The sequence below is a fragment of the Pristiophorus japonicus genome, chromosome 18, assembly GCF_044704955.1.
Source record: "Pristiophorus japonicus isolate sPriJap1 chromosome 18, sPriJap1.hap1, whole genome shotgun sequence".
Lineage (NCBI taxonomy): Eukaryota > Metazoa > Chordata > Chondrichthyes > Pristiophoridae > Pristiophorus > Pristiophorus japonicus.
Genome location: NC_091994.1, coordinates 86,502,416 through 86,521,518, shown reverse-complemented (window position 1 = coordinate 86,521,518; position 19,103 = coordinate 86,502,416). Strand labels below are relative to the sequence as shown.

General features: G+C 48.3%; 1 protein-coding gene across 1 annotated transcript in view; it reads right to left on the bottom strand.

Annotated features, from left to right (window-relative positions):
- The window catches only part of LOC139229270 (forkhead-associated domain-containing protein 1-like), a 160,083-nt gene extending 141,237 nt beyond the window's left edge, over window positions 1-18,846 (bottom strand). Inside the window, exons 1-3 of the mRNA XM_070860929.1 lie at window positions 18,817-18,846; window positions 6,219-6,329; window positions 3,236-3,442 (exon numbers count right to left, since the gene is read on the bottom strand). Of these exons, the coding sequence (XP_070717030.1) occupies window positions 3,236-3,442; window positions 6,219-6,314 (303 nt within the window). The 5' untranslated portion in view covers window positions 6,315-6,329; window positions 18,817-18,846. The remainder of the gene's footprint in view (window positions 1-3,235; window positions 3,443-6,218; window positions 6,330-18,816) is intronic.
- Between the last annotated feature and the right edge of the window lie 257 nt (window positions 18,847-19,103).

Sequence of the window (19,103 nt, the reverse complement as noted above, 5' to 3'; positions counted from 1 at the left end):
TACGATATTTTGGGTCAGAGTACAAGAACAAAGAAACAGTAATAAAACTCAGAGTATTGTGTACAGTTGGACATAATGTTAGGGATGGGAAACTACAGTCATGAAAAGGGACTTAATATACTGGGACTATTTCTACTGCAGCCGAGGAGGCTATGAGAAGCTTTAAGTGAAGTTTTTAAAAAGATATGAAGGGTTATGATAGATTGAATAGGAAAAGACTATTTCCTCTGGCTGGGGTCTCAGTGACGAGGGATAGTCGATTTAAAATGGTCTCTAAGAAAGAAAGAGGAGAATAGATTGAATTGTCTTTATGCAGAGGATAATGGGAGAATGGAATGCTTTGTCATGGGGAATGGTTGAGGCAGAGAGCATTGCATTTTTTATTGAAAAACATGGATTAAAAATTTGAAGCAGGGCAGTGGGATTAGTCTCGGGTTGCTCTAGCAAAGAGCCAGCACAGACACAACGGGCCGAATGGCCTCCTTCTGTGCTGTAAACCTCCATGGTTCTGTGATAAACTAAAATGGGTCGAATAACTTTCCTCATCCGTAATGATATTGTAAGTGCACTGTCTCTCTGTGCAGGCAGTCTTCACTACAAGGCTATGATTTCTGTGGAAATGTCCACCCTCCTCCTGAAGATGCTCAGTCTCGATGGGATACAGTTTCACAGGCACCAGCAGCCCTCTGGTATCTCGCCCAACTTACCATTCTCCATGTGTGAACCTTTGATGATGAACAGCGGCAGGCTATTCAAACATGGGGGCCATTACAGCATTTTTTAAATTAGGAGTAGGAACCCAGGGCACTTTTCAACTTCTCACCTCAAAAAGGTGCTGAGGCCAACTGTAACAAACCTAGCACTGCCCTGGCTGAGAGCAGCTAACAGCACCGACCAGGGATTGAAACAGAGATCTTCCTGGTCTGTTTATAAAAGCTCAGATTGGCATCATAAGAACTTAAGATAACATAAGAAATAGGAGCAGGAAATAGGTGACATGGCCCCTCGAGCCTGCTGCGCCATTCAATATCATGGCTGATCTTTGACCTCAACTCTACTTTCCCAACCAATCGCCATATGCCTTGGTTCCCTTAGAGTCCAAAAATCTAGTGATCGCAGCCTTGAACATACTCAGTGACTGATCATCCACAGTGCTCTGGGGTAGAGAATTCCAAAGATTCACAACCCACTGAGTGAAGAAATTCCTCCTCCTCCTTAAATGGCTGCCCCCCTCACCGCAGATACCCAGCCTCTGACCCGCCCTTGTTGCCACAGTATTTATTTGGCTGGCCCAGTTAAGTGTCTGGTCAATGGTGATCTCTAGGCTGTAGATTGTGGGGGATTCGGCAATGGTAATGCCATTGAATGTCAAGGAATGGTGGTTAGACTCTCGCTTGTTGGAGATGGTCATTGCCTGGCACTTGTGTGGTGCAAATGTTACTTGCCGATTATCAGCCCAAGCCTGAATGTTGTCCAGGTCTTTTTGCATGCGAGCATGGACTGCTTCATTTTCTGAGTAGTTATGAATGGAACTGAACGCTGTGCAGTAATCAGCGAACATCGCTACTTGTGACGTTATGACAGAGGGAAGGTCATTGATGAAGCAGCTGAAGACGGTCGTGCCCCCTAGTTCTAGACTCTCCAGCCCGGGGAAACGGCCCACCAGAATCTACCCAGTCAAGCCTTTACAGACCGTATATGTTTCAATGAGACCACCTCTCATTCTTCTAAACTCCAGAGAGTATAGGCCCATTCTACACAATCTAATGACTACTTCTTGCTCTACCTCATCTTCTCTCCTACTTTGATCAAGTTTGGTGATGCCCTTTCCAGACTTAAATGCGGTTCCCAAAAATTGTTAGTTTTACTACGACTGTTAGTAATGAATGGGTGCCCAATAGAAATGATGCCAGGGAGTGGTGGACCACACATTCTGCTACATGCCAATCCCGGGGCCTGACAGAGGAGCTGCTGAGCGGTGCCTGGACTCTTCCACAGGGCGAGAGGTGTGTGTATAAAAACTGGAGCGGGTATCCTTAGCGGGCTAATCTCATATGCCACCTGGTGACCAGGCCAAGAGCAGCACCGGTGATGGCTTGGGATCTAACTGAACTGCCCACTCAGCAACTGCGTACCCCAGAGAGGGAGGGGGAGGCTGGTGAAAGAAGATGGGATAAAAGGAGAGAAAAATTATCTGGCCGTTAATATTAAAACAAAAAAGTTTTTTTTAAAAAAGGTCATTTAGACTTTTGTTGCAAGTCTTCAGTTCCCTCCCAGCTCCTGCAGACATTTTTGTAAATATTAGCTTGACTATGAAAACGACCAAAAACAACCATAGCACCACAATGGTTCGATGGATAAATGCGGCACCCTGTGTGGTACTGAGTCCCAGGAAGGTTTCAGGGTTCGAACCCGGTTCTGTGCGGAGCTAGCTGGCTGATCTCTCCGTTGGGGCAGCATTTAGGGAATTACAATTGCCTCAACATTTGTGGTTAAGAAGGAGAAAATGAATCAGGATTGCTGATCCTGATCACTATCCCAGGCCGGAACGTGTGCATGTGAACGGTGGTTAAATACAGGCTTGGCAGTGCTGTCCCCCTTGCAGAGTCAGATATCTGATGACACTTACTGTCTAGGCTCACACATGAAGGGTGGCCACAGTGGAGAGGAACAGTATCCCAAAAGAAAGAAAAACTCACATTTATACAGCGTCTTACATGATGTCAGGACGTCCCAAGCGCTTTACAGCGAATGAAGTGCTTTTGTAGAAGTGTAGTCACTGTTGTAATATAGGAAATGCCGCAGCTATTTTGCACACAGCAAGCTCCCTCAAAACAGCAAGGGGATGTCCAGATAATCTGTTCCAGTGATGTTGGTTGAAGGATAAATATTGGCCAGGACATCGGGGAGAACTCCCCTGCTCTTCTTTGAAACAATGCCATTGGACCCTTTACGCCCACCTGAGAGAGCAGACGGGGCCTTGGTTTGACATCTCAACTGAAAGGCAGCACCTCTGACAATGCAGCACTCCCTCAGTACTGCACTGGGAGAATTATCTTGGAATTTGTGCTCACGTCCACGAAGTGGGACTTGAACTCACAACCTTCTGAGGCGAGTGTGCTACCCAGCTGAACCATGGCCCACACCCCAAGGTGAGTCAGCCCCTTCAGGAGAATGTTCATGCTGCCATTCCATAAGCACGGGTGGCTTCTCTCTCTCTGGGCATCACACTCACCGAAGGAACGGTCTCGACCACCAGCTCGTAGGTGTCGCCCCCAAACCCAAACTGGAGCAGGTCCCCCGGTGCCAGCCGCACTGCTGCATTCTGGATACGACAGTCGTTGACAAAGGTTCCGTTGGAGGAGTTCAGGTCCTGAAGGACAAAACAGTTCTCGGAGTCGCTCAGCTCGATCAGAGCGTGACGGCCTTCAATCCCGCCAGTCTGAGAGAAAGAGATTCAATGTTAAAATGTAAGTCCCTTTATTTGGGGTCTTTCATGCCAAAATATCGCAAAGCATTGAATTACTCTGAAGCGCAGTAACTGGTGTTTTGCCGGTAAAATGGGCAGTCGCTCTGCACACAGCAACATCCCTTAATGAACGACCAGTTAATTGGATTTTAGTTGTATGGGTTGAGGGAGGAATGTTGGCCAAGGCACTAGGGGCTGGATTTTCTGATCCTGTCCGTCTCGGTTTACACCTCGGAGGAGCGGCAATGGCAGCGGTGAGCTCTTCTGGGCGGTCGGGCGGCTAGCTTCGTGCGCCCCGCCAGGGTTTTCAGGGCCGGTTTCAGCGGGGCGCAGAGCAGCAGCGCCCGAAAGAGGTGAGCCAATGTGCAACACCCGTGGTTGTGACACCGGCTTGATCTTTGAGTCCTGCCCGACCCGTAGCACTGCGTAGCGCGCCCTGCTGTGACCGCCTGTGCAAGTGGGCGTTCCGACCTATACCGGCTGCACTGAGGTAAGTAATGTCCACCTCGGGGAAGTGTCATTGTTTTTTCTTTTTTATTTTGCAGTTTATGTTGTGGTGGCATGGGCTATGTATTGGGAATGTTCTTGGTGGGGTTTTTTTTCCCTCCTCCGATCTCGGAGCACTCCCAGGCCGACTGTCTAGCTCAGGATTTTCGCATGCTCAGCCGGCCTAGCGCCCTGAGAGAGGTGTGCAACGCCTCCCTTTGCATCCCACCCCACACTCAGGGCCATTCTGCCCAATTATGCTGACTGAGGCGCAAAATATTCCCAGGCGCAAACTTTACCGCCCCGCTGCCATTACCGTCCCGAAATGAGCAAAGCTGAAAATCCAGCCCTAGAACTCCCTGCTCCTTCAAATAGCACCATGGGAGAGGGTTTCATCCGATGGACATCTACAACAATGCAGCGTTAGAGTGCCAGCCTAGATTATGTCTCAAGTCCCAGGGCTGGGCTTGAACCCATAACCTTCTGATCGAAGAAATCCGCAAAGTAATGATGGCACCAAAGGACAAGCATTGTAACGCTGGTCATGCAAGAGGATCCATAAATGGTCGAGACTTGTCCAAAACCAACACCATCCCCTTGCCTACTGCCGTACAGCTACAGAGCAGCCGATAACCCTTTGCCCAAGTTCCCCTGCTTTGTTTGTGCTCTTTTTCTTCTTCCCTGGTCTGTACACCCTCCATTTCTGGTTTACACCTTTCCTCTCTCTTTCTCCTTTTCTACTTCATGCTCCCCGTTTCTGGTTCACTCTTTTTCTCTTCACAACCTCGGTGTCATATTTGTCCGAAATGAGCTTTCGACCACATATCTGCAGCATAACTAAAACCGCCTATTTCCATTTTCGTAACGTGGCCCGTCTCCGCCCTTGCCTCAACCTCATCCTTTGCTGAAGCCTTCATCCATGCCTTTGTTGCCTCCAGACTCGACAATTCCAACACACTTCTGGCTGGCCTCCCACATTCAACCATACATAAACTAGAGGTCATCCAAAACTCGGCTGCCCCGTGTCCTAACACGCACCAATTCCCGCTCACCCATTACCCTTGTGCTCGCTGACGTACATCGGCCTCCAGTTAAGCATGCCTCGATTTCAAACTTCTCATCCTTATTTTCATCCCTCGCCCCTCCTTATCTCTAATCTCCTCCAGCCCCACACGAGATGTCTGCGCTCCTCTAATTCTGCCCTCCTTAGCATCCCTGGTTATAATCACTCAACCATTGGTGGCCATGCCTTCTATTGCCTAGGCCCCAAGCTCTGGAACTCCCTGCCTAAACCTCTCTACCTCTCTTTCCTCCTTCAATACACTCCTTAAAACCTACCTCGTTGACCAAACTTTTGATCACCTGCTCTAATTTCTACTTATGTGGCTCAATGTCAATTTTTTATCACATAATACTCCTGTGATGTTTCATTACATTAAAGGTGTTATATAAATACAAGTTGTTGTTGTTTACCTTTCCTTCATTCTCTGCTCTATTTTCTGGTTCACTCAGGCTCTGCCTTTCTCCTCTTCTCTTCCCCCTTTCTCTTTTATTATCTCTTCCTAGAGGTACTGTGGGTTGGGAAGAAAGCAGTACTGGAGCCAAGGCAGACATCATGGGAATGGGCAGGGCCATGAAAGCTGGGAAAGAGGGTGGGCCCGAGTCAATGTTGCCACAACTCTCTGTGTACCAAAGACAACATATCCATAACCTTACTCATTGAGATGCCCGAAGATAGCTGCAGAATGGATCAATATCACCGAGCCATGTATTGTGAATCAGATGGAACAATGAGTTCCCAAGTGCCTTACTCTCAGCCCCAAATCGCTGAAAAACACTTTTACTGCCCCTGTTTTGCCCAAGATCAAATAGCGAGACGATTATATAGTGGAGACTTCAAAATTCCTGTGTGGTTGGCCAATGTTAAGACACACATCACGAAGCCTTGCAACCTCACATCCTGTCCCAGGAGACATCACCCAGGTCACCTGGCATAGCTCCGTCCCACCATCACGCAGGTCACCTGGTGCAGCTCCATGCTACCATTACGCAGGTCACCTGGCGCAGCTCCGTGCCACCATCACGCAGGTCACCTGGAGCAGCTCCGTGCCACCATCATGCAGGTCACCTGGCGCAGCTCCGTGCCACCTCCCCACTTAACCCTCTGGATTTTGAAAATGCCGCCTGGTGTTGAAAGTGAGCCCACCCAGCTGCTCGCCCCTCAGAGACCTCACACAGTGAATCAGTGCCCACCGCTCCTCACCTGCAAACACAGGTCGGACTCCTCGTGACGGCCAATGTACGTTGTCTTGGCTTTAAGTATGTAGATCCCATTGGAACTTTTTAAATAACCCTTCATGCTGCTGCCTGCTATCTGTGAATAAATCAGACAGAAACGTTGACAATGCTGAAAAGAGCTGCTATTCCAAAGCAGGCGGCAGGGTATGGTAGCGTTGTCCTTATGGGACCACCATAGCAAATATGGCAACTAGTGGGCCGGCACCAGAAATAAACTCTTAATGCCCTTTGAATAGGCTTAGCACATGTCAGTCATTGTTAAAAACGAATTGATCATGAAGGCCAACCACCATCTTCTCAAGGCATTTCGGGATGGGCAATAAATGTGATTGTCAAAACCACCAACATCCTGCAAACAAATAAAAGGATTGGTACACCTTACACTCTAGTTTTTTTTGTACAATTAAAATAGCAACAGATTCTTTTTGGTGTTTTCCCCTTGTGGTGCTGGGGGAGGGGTGTAACTGGTACCTCGCCCTAGTCTTCATGTAGGAGCCCAGACAGCAAGGCCATTAAGGGATAGACAGGATAATACCACAGGTAACGATAGAGAGATTGCAGAAATATTAAATTTTTATTTTGCTTCAGTATTTATCCAGGAGATAGAATCAGGTGGACATGACTTTGGATGATGAGGTTAGTAATGAGATACGTGCATTTAAAATAAAAAGAGTGGATATATTAAAACAAACTAATCAAACTCAAAGAGGATAAAACCCCTGATCCGGATGGATTGCATCCGCGCATTTTAAAAGGATCTAGAGAAGATATAGCCGAGGCATCACAGTGCTGCACATATTTAATAATTTGTTAGAAAAAAGTGTAGTGCCAGAGGGTAGCTAACGTTATACCTATACATAAGGGGGATAGAACATGTTCAGGGAATTATAGACCAGTCAGCTTAACATCGGTGGTAGGAAAAATAATGGAATCCCTACTAAAGGAGAAAATAGAAGAACATCTAGAAACCAAAAATAATAAATGAATGGTCAGCATGGATTTCAAAAAGGGGAAGTCCTGCTTGACAACCTCATTGAATTTTCTGACGAGGTAACAGAGGGAGTAGACAATGGTAATGCAGTAGATGTAATTTATCTAGATTTTCAAAAAGCCTTCAATAAAAGTACCCCATAATAGACTGATGAACAAGGTCAGAGAATGCAAAGTTAGGAAACAAGTAACAGAATGGATAGCTAGCTGGCTTCAAGACAGAAAGCAGAGAGTGGGAGTGAAAGGTTCACAGTGGCAAAAGGTGGGTAGTGGTGTTCCACAAGGATCAGTGCTGGGACCACTGTTGTTCACAATTTATATTAATGATTTAGACTTTGGAATCAAAAATACAATTTCTAAATTTGCGGATGACACCAAGTTGGGAGGATAGTCAATACTGAGGAGGACTGTAACAAATTACAGGAGGACATTAATAAACTTGTAGAATGGGCATATAATTGGCAAATGAAGTTCAACAAATAAATGTGAGGTATTACATTTTGGTAGGAAGAATAGGGAGGTCACTTAATACTTGGAGGGTGAGAGTCTAGAAACAAAGAGATCTCAGAGTACAAATACACAAATCACTAACAGTAGCGACGCAGGTTAGCAAGGCCATAAAAAAAGCAAACCAGGCACTAGGGTTTATTTCTAGAGGTAAAGAATTGAAAAGTAGATAAGTTTTGCTAAACCTGTATCGAACCTTGATTAGACCACACTTAGAGTACTGTGTACAGTTCTGGTCGCCATATTATAAAAAGGAAATAGAGTCACTGGAGAGGGTGCAGAGAAGATTTACAAGGATGATACCAGAAATGCGAGGGTGTACATATCAGGAAAGGATGAACAGGCTGGGTCTCCTTTTTCTTGAAAAAAGGCTGAGGGGTGGCCTAATAGAGGTCTTTAAAATGAATGAAAGGTTTTGATAGACTGGAGAGAGAGAATGTTTTCACCTGTGGAGAAGAGCATAACTAGAGGCCATCACTATAAGATCGTCACCAAGAAATCCAATCGGGAATTCAGAAGAAACTTCTTTACCCAGGGAGTGGTGAGAATGTGGAACTCACTACCACAGGGAGTGGTTGAAGTGAATAGTATCGATGCATTTAAGGGGAGGCTAGACAAGCATATGAGGGAGAAGAGAATAGAGGGTTATGCTGATAGAGTTAGATGAGGAAAGACAGGAGGAGGCTCGAGTGGAGCAAAAACTTCAGCTTGGACTGGTTGGGCCAAATGGCCTGTTTGTGTGTCATATATCCTATGTCATCATCATAGGCAGTCCCTCGGAATAGAGGAGGACTTGCTTCCACTCTTTAAAAAAAAAGAGTTCTTAGGTGGTTGAACAGCCTAATACAAGAAGCACAGACTCTGTCACAGGTGGGACAGATAGTCGTTGAGGGAAAGGGTGGGTGGGACTGGTTTGCCGCACGCTCTTTCCGCTGCCTGCGCTTGATTTCTGCATGCTCTCGGCGATGAGACTCGAGGTGCTCAGTGCCCTCCCGGATGCACTTCCTCCACTTAGGAGTCCCTGGCCAGAGACTGCCCTAGGTGTCAGTGGGGATGTTGCACTCTCAGGCTTTGAGGGTGTCCTGGGAATGTTTCCTCTGCCCATCTTTGGCTCATTTGCCGTGAAGGAGTTCAGAGTAGAGCACTTGCTTTGGGTGTCTGGCATGCGAACAATGTGGCCTGCCCAGCGGAGCTGATCAAGTGTGGTCAGTGCTTCAATGCTGGGGATGTTGGTGCATCTGCTGTCCTCCCAGGGGATTTGTAGGAACTTGCGGAGTCATCATTGGTGGTATCTCTCCAGCGACTTGAGGTGTCTACTGTACATGGTCCATGTCTCTGAGCCATACAGGAGGGCGGGTATTACTACAGCCCTGTAGACCATGAGCTTGATGGCAGTTTTGAGGGCCTGGTCTTCAAACACTCTTTTCCTCAGATGGCCGAAGGCTGCACTGGCGCACTAGAGGCGGTGTTGAATCTCATCGTCAATGCCTGCTCTTGTTGATAAGAGGCTCCCGAGTTATGGGAAATGGTCCACGGTGTCCAGGGCTGTGCCGTGGATCTTGATGACGGGGGGGTGGGGGGGGGGGGGGGTGGCAGTGCTGTGCGGTGAGGACAGGCTGGTGGAGGACCCTTGCCTTACGGATGTTTAACGTAAGGCCCATGCTTTCGTACGCCTCAGTAAGTATGTCAACTATGTCCTGGAGTTCAGCCTCTAAGTGCGCAGACGCAGGCGTCGTCTGCTACTCTAGCTCGACGACAGAGGTTGGGGTGGTCTTGGACCTGGCCTGGAGATGGCGAAGGTTGAACAGGTTCCCATTGGTTCGGTAGTTTAGTTCCACTCCAGCGAGGAGCTTGTTGACTGTGAGGTGGAGCATGGCAGCAAGGAAGATTGAGAAGAGGGTTGGGGCGATGACGCAGCCCTGTTTGACCCCAGTCCAGACGTGGATTGGGTCTGTACTGGTCCTATGCAAGGCTCAATAGGATATCCAACTGTTGAAGGCGTCACAGATGAGCCCTATATCCTGTCCTTGCAGGAATCACTGGAGAATCAGAAGAACCCTGGTTGATTCACTATCCCTCCCCTTCCCCTTCCCCTTCCAACCCAGGTACGGAGGCCAGGCAAAGATCCCCCATTGCTGTCCTGGTGTCCGGCTCCCTGGGAGGGGTTACATTTGCTGACCCCAGTCAATGAGTCAGAAAGAATGGAATCTGCACATGGATTGCCGGGTAAATGACCCTCGTAACCAGTGCCCGAGCCGCTGGGCACAACTAACCCGCGGGACACAATGTAACTAACCTGCGGGACACAATGTAACTGACCCGTGGGACACAATGTAACTAACCCGCGGGACACAATGTAACTGACCCGTGGGACACAATGTAACTGACCAGGGATGTTGCAGAGCTGCGGGCCCTCCTCGCACTCACTTAGGGACCGCGGGACCCACTCCACCGACTGTCGCACCCTTTTTCCGAGTCTCAGTTAGCGCAGGCCCGATCCCAGGGCTCTGTCCGTCTCTCCCGTGTGTTGAAGCAGCGGACCGCCGGTTCCATGGAAACAACAGCTCCGCCCCCAGGCAGGAGTGACAGGAGAGGAGAAACATAGCTAAGAAAGAGATGAAGAAGAAAAGAGGGGGAAGAAATAAAGGGAGGGAACGCTAGGAATAAAAAAAGATGGGGGATGGGGGGAGGAGGAGAGAATGGGGAGGGATGGGAAGAGAGCAGAAAAGGGATAGAGTGGAGGGAGGGAGAGCGAGAAGAAGGGAGAGCGGAAGGTGGAGAGAGGGGGAGGGATGAATGGGGGGCGGGAGGGAAGAGAGAGAGGGATAGGAGTAAGGGGAGGGGGAGATAGAAGGAAAGGGGTGGAGGGGTGGAGGAGTGGAGGGATGGGGAAATAGTAGTGGGAGAGTGGGAAGAGGGAAATAGAGTTGGGAGGGAAGGATGGCGAGAGAGGGAGAAAGATGGGGAAGAGAGATTGTAGGCTGGGGAGGGATGAGGTGTGGAGGGAGTGAGCGAGAGGGAGAATGGAATGGGTAGGGATGACCAAGTGACAGGAGCATGAAGGGTGAGGAAGTGGTGGGGGGAGGTGTGGAAGGGTGACTAGGAAGGGGAGGGATTTAGCGGGGGAGCAGGAGAGGAGATAACAAGGAGAGGGGAAAAGGATGATGGCAAGATGGAGAAATGGATAGAAACTAGGGAGAGAACTGGATAGAGGGGAGGGGAAGAGAAAGCGAGATGGAGAGAGACCTAGATAGATAGAGGGGAGCGAAGTAGGGGGAAAGAGGGAGAAAGAGGGAAATAGACATAAAGGGAGAGCAAAAGGGGGGAGAGGGATGGAGAGCCATATGAAAGCCCAGAGTATGAAAAGGCCCTTCAACCCATGTACTCTACCTAATCATTTATTATCCTTTTTTTATTCATTCACGGGATGTGGGCGTCGCTGGCAAGGCAAGCATTTATTGCCCATCCCTAACTGCCTTTGAAAAGATGGTGGTGAGCCGCCTTCTTGAACCACTGCAGTCCGTGTGGTGAAGGTACTCCCACAGTGCTGTTAGGGAGGGAGTTCCAGGATTTTGACCCAACGACAATGAAGGAATGGCAATATATTTCCAAGTTAGGATGGTGTGTCACTTGGAGGTGATGGTACTCCCATGTGTCTGCTACCCTTGTCCTTCTAGGTGGTAGAGGTTGCGAGTTTGGGAGGTGTCGAAGAAGCCTTAGTGAGTTGCTGCAGTGCATCTTGTAGATGGTGCACACTGCAGCCACAGTGCGCCAGTGGTGAAGGGAGTGAATGTTTAAGGTGGTGGATGGGGTGTCAATCAAGCGGGCTGCTTTGTCCTGGATGGTGTCGAGCTTCTTGAGTGTTGTTGGAGCTGCACTCAGCCAGGCAAATGGAGAGTATTCCATCACACTCCTGACTTGTGCCTTGCAGATGGTGGAAAGGCTTTGGGGAGTCAGGAGACAAGACACTCACTACAGAATACCCAGCCTCTGACCTTCTCTTGTAGCCACAGTATTTATGTGGCTGGTCCAGATAAATTTCTGGTCAATGGTGACCCTCAGGATGTTGACAGTGGGGACTCTCTCTTGTTGGGGATAGTCATTGCCTGGCACTTGTGTGGCATGAATGTTACTTGCCACGTATCAGCCCAAGCCTGCTGTCGATAAGGTCTTGCAGCATGTGGACATGGACTACTTCATTATCTGAGGAGTTGCAAATGGAACTGAACACTGTGCAATTATCAGCAAACATCCCCACTTCTGACCATATTGGTCATTGATGAAGATGGTTGGGCCTAGGACACTGCCCTGAGGAACTCCTGCAGCGATGTCCTGGGGCTGAGATGATTGACCTCCAACCTTCCAGTCACTCCTGCTGTAAAGTGTGCGGGTGGTCTGCTGAATATATGATGAGGCTTGGCTGCGATGCCCTCCACAATTGAATAGCCCGCTGAATCTCACTTGGCTGACACAAGAATGGCCACTTGGGTGTGGTGCCAGAGGTCAGCTTTCACTCGCGGAACCCAAACCCCATCAAGAGTCAACACCTCCAGGAAAAGGGAGAATATATATATTTTTAAAATCAACCCTGCAGAGGCAGAGAATGCTTCGCGAAGGGCAGGAGAAAATGCCATTCCAATCTGCTCTCTGTTGCCCTCTAGTGCTCACCTAGGCAGCAGCAGCTGAGGGTCAGGTGAAGATTTGCAGCCTGTTTTGGTGCACAGATCTGTCCCGTTTGGGCCCAGCCATCCAGTTTTTGAATGGGCTTTCTGAAAGTGCTAAAATGCAACTCTGGTACTGTTAAGTATTGAATAAAGAGTCTGACCAGATACGGCGAGCTCAAAAGTAAAGTGTGACCTTAATCTTTTATTGCAAGTCTCCAGAGTGCCTCTCCAACCTGTGAGACCTCCTTAAGTACAGGTGCTCCCAAGGGATTATGGGAACCCTTGGGACTCCAGGGGTGGGGATGAACCCTCTGGTGGGTAAACAAGATATTTACTGGTTTACATATAACCGGTACCATGAGACCTTTCCTCCTGAAAATAGAAATCAGTTTTCCTTCCCTTTTGCTTCTTTTTCTTACCTTGCATTTATACAGTTCCTTTAATCGTCCCAAAGCACTTCAGTCCCTGTCACAGGTGGGACAAATAGTCGTTGAGGGCAAGGGTGGTCGCACACTCTTTCCGCTGCCTGCGCTCGATTTCTGCATGCTCTCGGCGATATCAGGGAGGCTTTGAGGGCGCCCTTGTAACGTTCCCTCTGCCCACCTTTGGCTCGTTTGCCATGAAGGAGTTCTGAGTAGAGCGCTTGCTTTGGGAGTCTCGTGTCGGGCATGTGGGCAATGTGACCTGCCCAGTGGCACTAGTAGCAGTGACCACCGCAGAGTCATTGTGGCGACAAAGTTCTGTCTTCACACTGAGGACACCCTCCATTGTGTTGTGTGGCACTACCACCGTGCTAAATGGGATAGATTCAGAATAGATCTTGTAACTCAAAACTGGGCATCCATGAGGCACTGTGGGCCATCAAGCAGCAGCAGGTAGCTGCAACACAGGACTACATGCATGCTAAAAAGCAGAAGCAGCATGCTAAAGGCAAGGCTAAGCCATCCCACAGCCAATGGATCAGATTAAAGCTCTGTAGTGCTGCCACATCCAGTCATGAATAGTGGTGGACCATTAAAAATTAACAGGAGGAGGAGGCGGCTCCATCATTGGTGGAGCCCAGCACGTGAGTGCAAAGGAAAAGGCTGAAGTGTTTACAACCATCTTCAGCCAGAAGTGCCAAGTGGATGATCCATATCAGCCTCCTCCCGAGGTCCCCACCATCACAGAAGCCAGTCTTCAGTCAATTCGATTCACTCCACGTTATATAAAGAAATGGCTGAATGCATTGGATACAGCAAAGGCTATGGACCCCGACAACATTCTGGCAGTTGTGCTGAAGACTTGTGCACCAGAAATAGCCGCGCCTCTAGCCAAGCTGTTGGAGTACAGCTACAATCCTGGCATCTACCAAACAATGTGGAAAACTGCCCAGGTATGTCCTGTCCACAAAGAGCAGGACAAATCCAATCCAGTCAATTACCGCCCCATCAGTCTACTCTCAAATCATTAGCAAAGTGATGGAAGGTGTTAACAGTACTATCAAGCAGCATTTACACACTAGTAACTTGCTCATTGATACCCAGTTTGGGTTCCGCCAGGACCACTCGGCTCCAGACTTAATTACAGACTTAGTCCAAACATAGACAAAAGAGCTGAATTCCAGAGGAGAGGGGAGAGTGACTGACGTCAAGGCAGCATTTGACCAAGTGTGGCATCAAGGAGCCCCAGTAAAACTGAAGTCAATGGGAATCGGGGAAAACTCTCCTCTGGCTGGAGTCATACTTAGCACAAAGGAAGATGGTTGTGGTGGTTGGAGTTCAATCATCACAGCCCCAGGACATTGCTGCAGGAGTACCTCAGGGCAGTGTCCTAGGCCGAACCATCTTCAGTTGCTTCATCAATGACCTTCCTTCCATTATAAGGTCAGAAGTGGGGATGTTCACTGATGACTGCAATGTTCAGTTCCATTCGCAACTCCTCAGATAATGGAGCAGTCCATGCCCGCATGCAGCAAGACCTGGACAACATTCAGGCTTGGGCTGATAAGCGGCAAGTAACATTTACACCACACAAGTGCCAGGCAATGACTATCTCCAACAAGCGAGAGTCTAACCACTCCCATAACATTCAATGGCATTACCATCGCCGAATCCCCCATCATCAACATCTTGGGGGTCACCATTGACCAGAAATTTAACTGGACCAGCCACATAAATACTGTGATAACAAGAGGTCAGAGGCTGGGTATTGAGGGAGTGCAGCGAAGGTTCACCAGACTGATTCCCGGGATGGTGGGACTGACATATCAAGAAAGACTGGATCAACTGGGCTTGTATTCACGAGTTCAGAAGAATGAGAGGGGATCTCATAGAAACGTTTAAAATTCTGACGGGTTTAGACAGGTTAGATGCAGGAAGAATGTTCCCAATGTTGGGGAAGTCCAGAACCAGAGGTCACAGTCTAAGGATAAGGGGTAAGCCATTTAGGACCGAGATGAGGAGAAACTTTTTCACCCAGAGATTGGTGAACCTGTGGAATTCTCTATCACAGAAAGTTGTTGAGGCCAATTCACTAAATATATTCAAAAAGGAGTTAGATGTAGTCCTTACTACTAGGAGGATCAAGGGGTATGGCGAGAAAGCAGGAATGGGGTATTGAAGTTGCATGTTCAGCCATGAACTCATTGAATGGCAGTGCAGGCTCGAAGGGCCGAATGGCCTACTCCCGCACCTATTTTCTATGTTTCTATCCTGCGGCAAGTGTCTCACCTCCTGACTCCCCAAAGCCTTTCCACCATCTACAAGGCACAAGCCAGGAGTGTGATGGAATACTACCTGGATGAGTGCAGTTCCAACAACTCTCAATAAGCTCAACACCATCCGAGACACAAAGCAGCCCACTTGATTGGCACCTCATCCACCACCTTAAACATTCACTCCCTCCACCACCAGTGTACTGTGGCTGCAGTGTACACCAGCTACAAGATGCACTGCAGCAACTCACCAAGGCTTCTTCGGCAGCACCTCCCAAACCCGCGACCACTACCATCATGAAGGACAAAGGCAGCAGGCACATGGGAACACCACCTCCACATTCCCCTCCAAGTCTCACACCATCCTGATTTGTAAGCAAATCGCCGTTCCTCCATCGTCGCTGTGTCAAAATCCTGGAACTCCCTCCCTAACAGCACTGTGGGAGTACCTTCACCACATGAACTGCAGGAGTTCAAGAAGGTGGCTCACCATCATCTTCTCAAGGGCAATAAATGCTGGCCTTGCCAGCGACACCCATATCTCATGAACGAATAGAAAAAGAGAGAATTTTTAATTTGAGGAGTTAATGGAACAGGGGACAGCGCATATCAGTGAGGATGAGGCTGATGGGCAGGGGGGAGGAACAGAGTTTTGGATGAGCGGACATTTGTGGAGGGTGGGAGGCCGGCCAGGAGAGTGTTGGAATGTGTCGCCTGGAGGTGACAAACGTATGGAGAGTTTGAGCGGCAGGTAGGCAGAGTGAAACCAGGTGGTGTTAGAGAGGTGGAAACACACGGTCTCTGTGATGGAGACGATATGGGGTCGGAAGCTCAGCTTGAGGCCAAAGAAGATACCGAGGTTGCCAATAATCTGGTTCAGTCCTTGACAGTGGTCGGGGCAGGGGATAGTAATGGTGGCACAGGTACAGAGTTTGTGGTCGGGGGTGGGCCAAAGACAATGGCTTCAGACTTCCCAACATTTAACTGGAAGAAATTGTGGGACGGTTCCACAATCCGACCCTCCCAGGAGTAAGCGATCTCCAGTAATCGCTGGGCCTGGTGCCTGCAACATTCCCAAGCTCCGCTCTCCAGGACTGTCTGATCACACAATCGCACCTAATTGTATCAGTTACAAAAACATAGAAACATAGAAAATAGGAACAGTAGTAGGCCATTCAAGTCTGCACCGCCATTCAATATGATCATGGCTGATCCTCTATCTCAACACCATATTCCCGCTTTTTCCCCATACCCCTTGATGCCTTTTGTTTCTTGAAATCTATCTATCTTCCTCTTAAATATATTCAGTGACTTGGCCTCCACAGCCTTCTGTGGCAGAGAATTCCACAGGTTCACCACCCTCTGAAGAAATTTCTCCTCATCTCGATCCCAAATTTCCTACCCCATATCCTGAGACTGTGACCCTTTGTTTTAGACCTCCCAGCCCGGGGAAACATCCTCCCCGCATCCAGTCTATCCAACCCCGTCAGAATTTTATACGTTTCAATGAGATCCCCTCTCATTCTTCTAAACTAGAGTGAATACAGGCCTAGCCGACCCAATCTCTCCTCATACAACAGTCCTGCCGTCCCAGGAATCAGTCTGATGAACCTTCGCTGCACTCCCTCTATGGCAAGTATATCCTTTAAGAACATAAGAAATAGAAGCAGGAGTAGGCCATACGGCCCCTCGAGCCTGCTCTGCCATTTAATATAATCATGGCTGATCCGATCATGGACTCAGGTCCACTTCCCTGCCCGCTCCCCATAACCACATATTCCCTTTTCGGTTAAGAAACTGTCTATTTCTGTCAAATTTATTCAATGTCCCAGCTTTCACAGCTCTCTGAGGCAGCGAATTCCACAGATCCACAACCCTCAAAGAAATTTCTCCTCATCTCAGTTTTAAATGGACAGCCCCTTATTCTAAGATTATACCCTCTAGTTCTAGTCTCCCCTATCAGTGAAAACATCCTCTCTACATCCACCATACGGATTACTGTAGTACCCTTGCTACATGCATCCCTAATTTCCTGTTTGATGCTGTCCCCTACATTACCACTACTGTTTGGAAGCCTATAGACAACTCCTACCAATGTTTTCTGTCCCTTGGTGCTCCTTAGCTCCACCCAGACTGTTTCGACATCTTGATTTTCTGAGCCAATATCCTCTCACTATTGCTCTGATTTCATCCTTTACTAACGCCACACCAACTCCTCTTCCTTTTTGCTTGTCCTTCCTAAATATCGAATATCCTTGGCTATTCAGTTCCCAACCCTGGTCACCCTGCAACCATGTCGCCATAATTGCAACTATATCGTATCCGTTTACATCTATTTGTGCTGTTAATTCATCTACCTTATTACAGATGCTTCGTGCTTTTAAATTTGTCTTAACATTATTAGACATATTATTTTATACTGTAGCCCTATTTCTTATCGCTATTTTTTCTTACCTGGACCCTATTTGTTAGTGCACTCTTTTGTTTGTATGCTCTGTCCCTTCCTGACATAATCTGGTTATCCTTATCACAATCACTTTCCTGCATTGTTTCCTTTTCTTTTCTCTTTAGCATTCTAGTTCTCTCTCCACTGGGACCCACCTCTCTCCGCCCCCCACTATTTAGTTTAAAGCCCTGTCTCACTCCTTAATTATTCGATTCACTAGAACTCTGGTCTCAGCATAGTTCAGGTGTAGTCTGTCCCCACGGAACAGCTCTCTCTTTCCTGAGTATTAGTGCCAGTGCCCCACAAATTGAAACCCACTTCTCCCACACCAATCTCTGAGCCACATATTCATCTCCCTGATTCTATTGACCCTATGCCAATTTGCTCGTGGCTCAGGTAAAAATGCAGAGATTACTTTTGTGGTTTTGCTTTTCAATTTAGTCCCTAGCTGTTCAAACTCTCAGTAGAACCTCTTTCTTAGTCCTACCAATGTCATTGGTACCTACGTGTACCACGACAACTGGATCCTCCACCTCCCACTCCAAGTTCTTCTCCAGCCTGGAGGAGATGTCCTTTACCCTGGCACCGGGTGGGCAACACTTTGGGACGCACACTCTCATCTAGAGAACCCTATCTATCCCCCAAACTATACTGTCCCCTACTACAACCACCTGCCCCTTTACTCCCCCCACTTGAATGGCTTTCTGCACCACGGTACCTTGGTCAGTCTGCTCATCCACCCCGCAGTCTGCACACTTGTCCACAAGGGTTGCAAAAACCTCAAATCTATTGGACAAGTGCAGGGACTGAGGCTCCTGCAATACTACCTCCTGGATCTCCGTACCTGCCTCACTCGCAGTCACACCCTCCTGTCCCTGACCACGTGTCAATTCTAAAGTATTTAATCTAGAGGGTGTGGCTGCCTCCTGGAGCAAAAGGTCCAGGTAACTTTCTCCCTCCCTGATGTCTCGCAATGTCTATAGCTTGGACTCCAGCTCCTCAACTCGGAGCCGAAGTTAGTCAAGCTGCAGAGACTTACCGCAGATATAGTCGTCCTGGACCAAAACGTCCAGAAGCTCCCACATATTGCAGCAGCAACACATCTCCTGTTTTCCCATTATTTTATTTAATTAATTAGTTTAGCGTTAATCAACCTTATATAGTTTAATTAAATGAGTTAAACAAATAAAGGTTAGTTTTTAGAATTTAGTTATATGCTACGTGTTAATTTAAAAGAAAAACTTAGCCCACAATCACTTACCTGCCTTACCTGTGATGTCACACTGCAGAGTTCTCCTCACCCCGAGCCGTGCGATCTCCTGGGAGAGGGGAAAAAACCAGATTTAAAAACCCAGGCCAATTAGGGAAAAATATCTGGCAAAATTCCTCTCCGACCCAACCAGGCGATCGTAACAAGTCCAGGAGATCACACTGGCTGTATGCTGCGGTCTGTTATCCTCACTCTCGGGCCTCGGTCTGCTCCCGCTCAGGTACCCCGCCGCTCTGCGCAAGAAGTTGGCACAAACACGGCAAAGCCCCCCTCTTCAC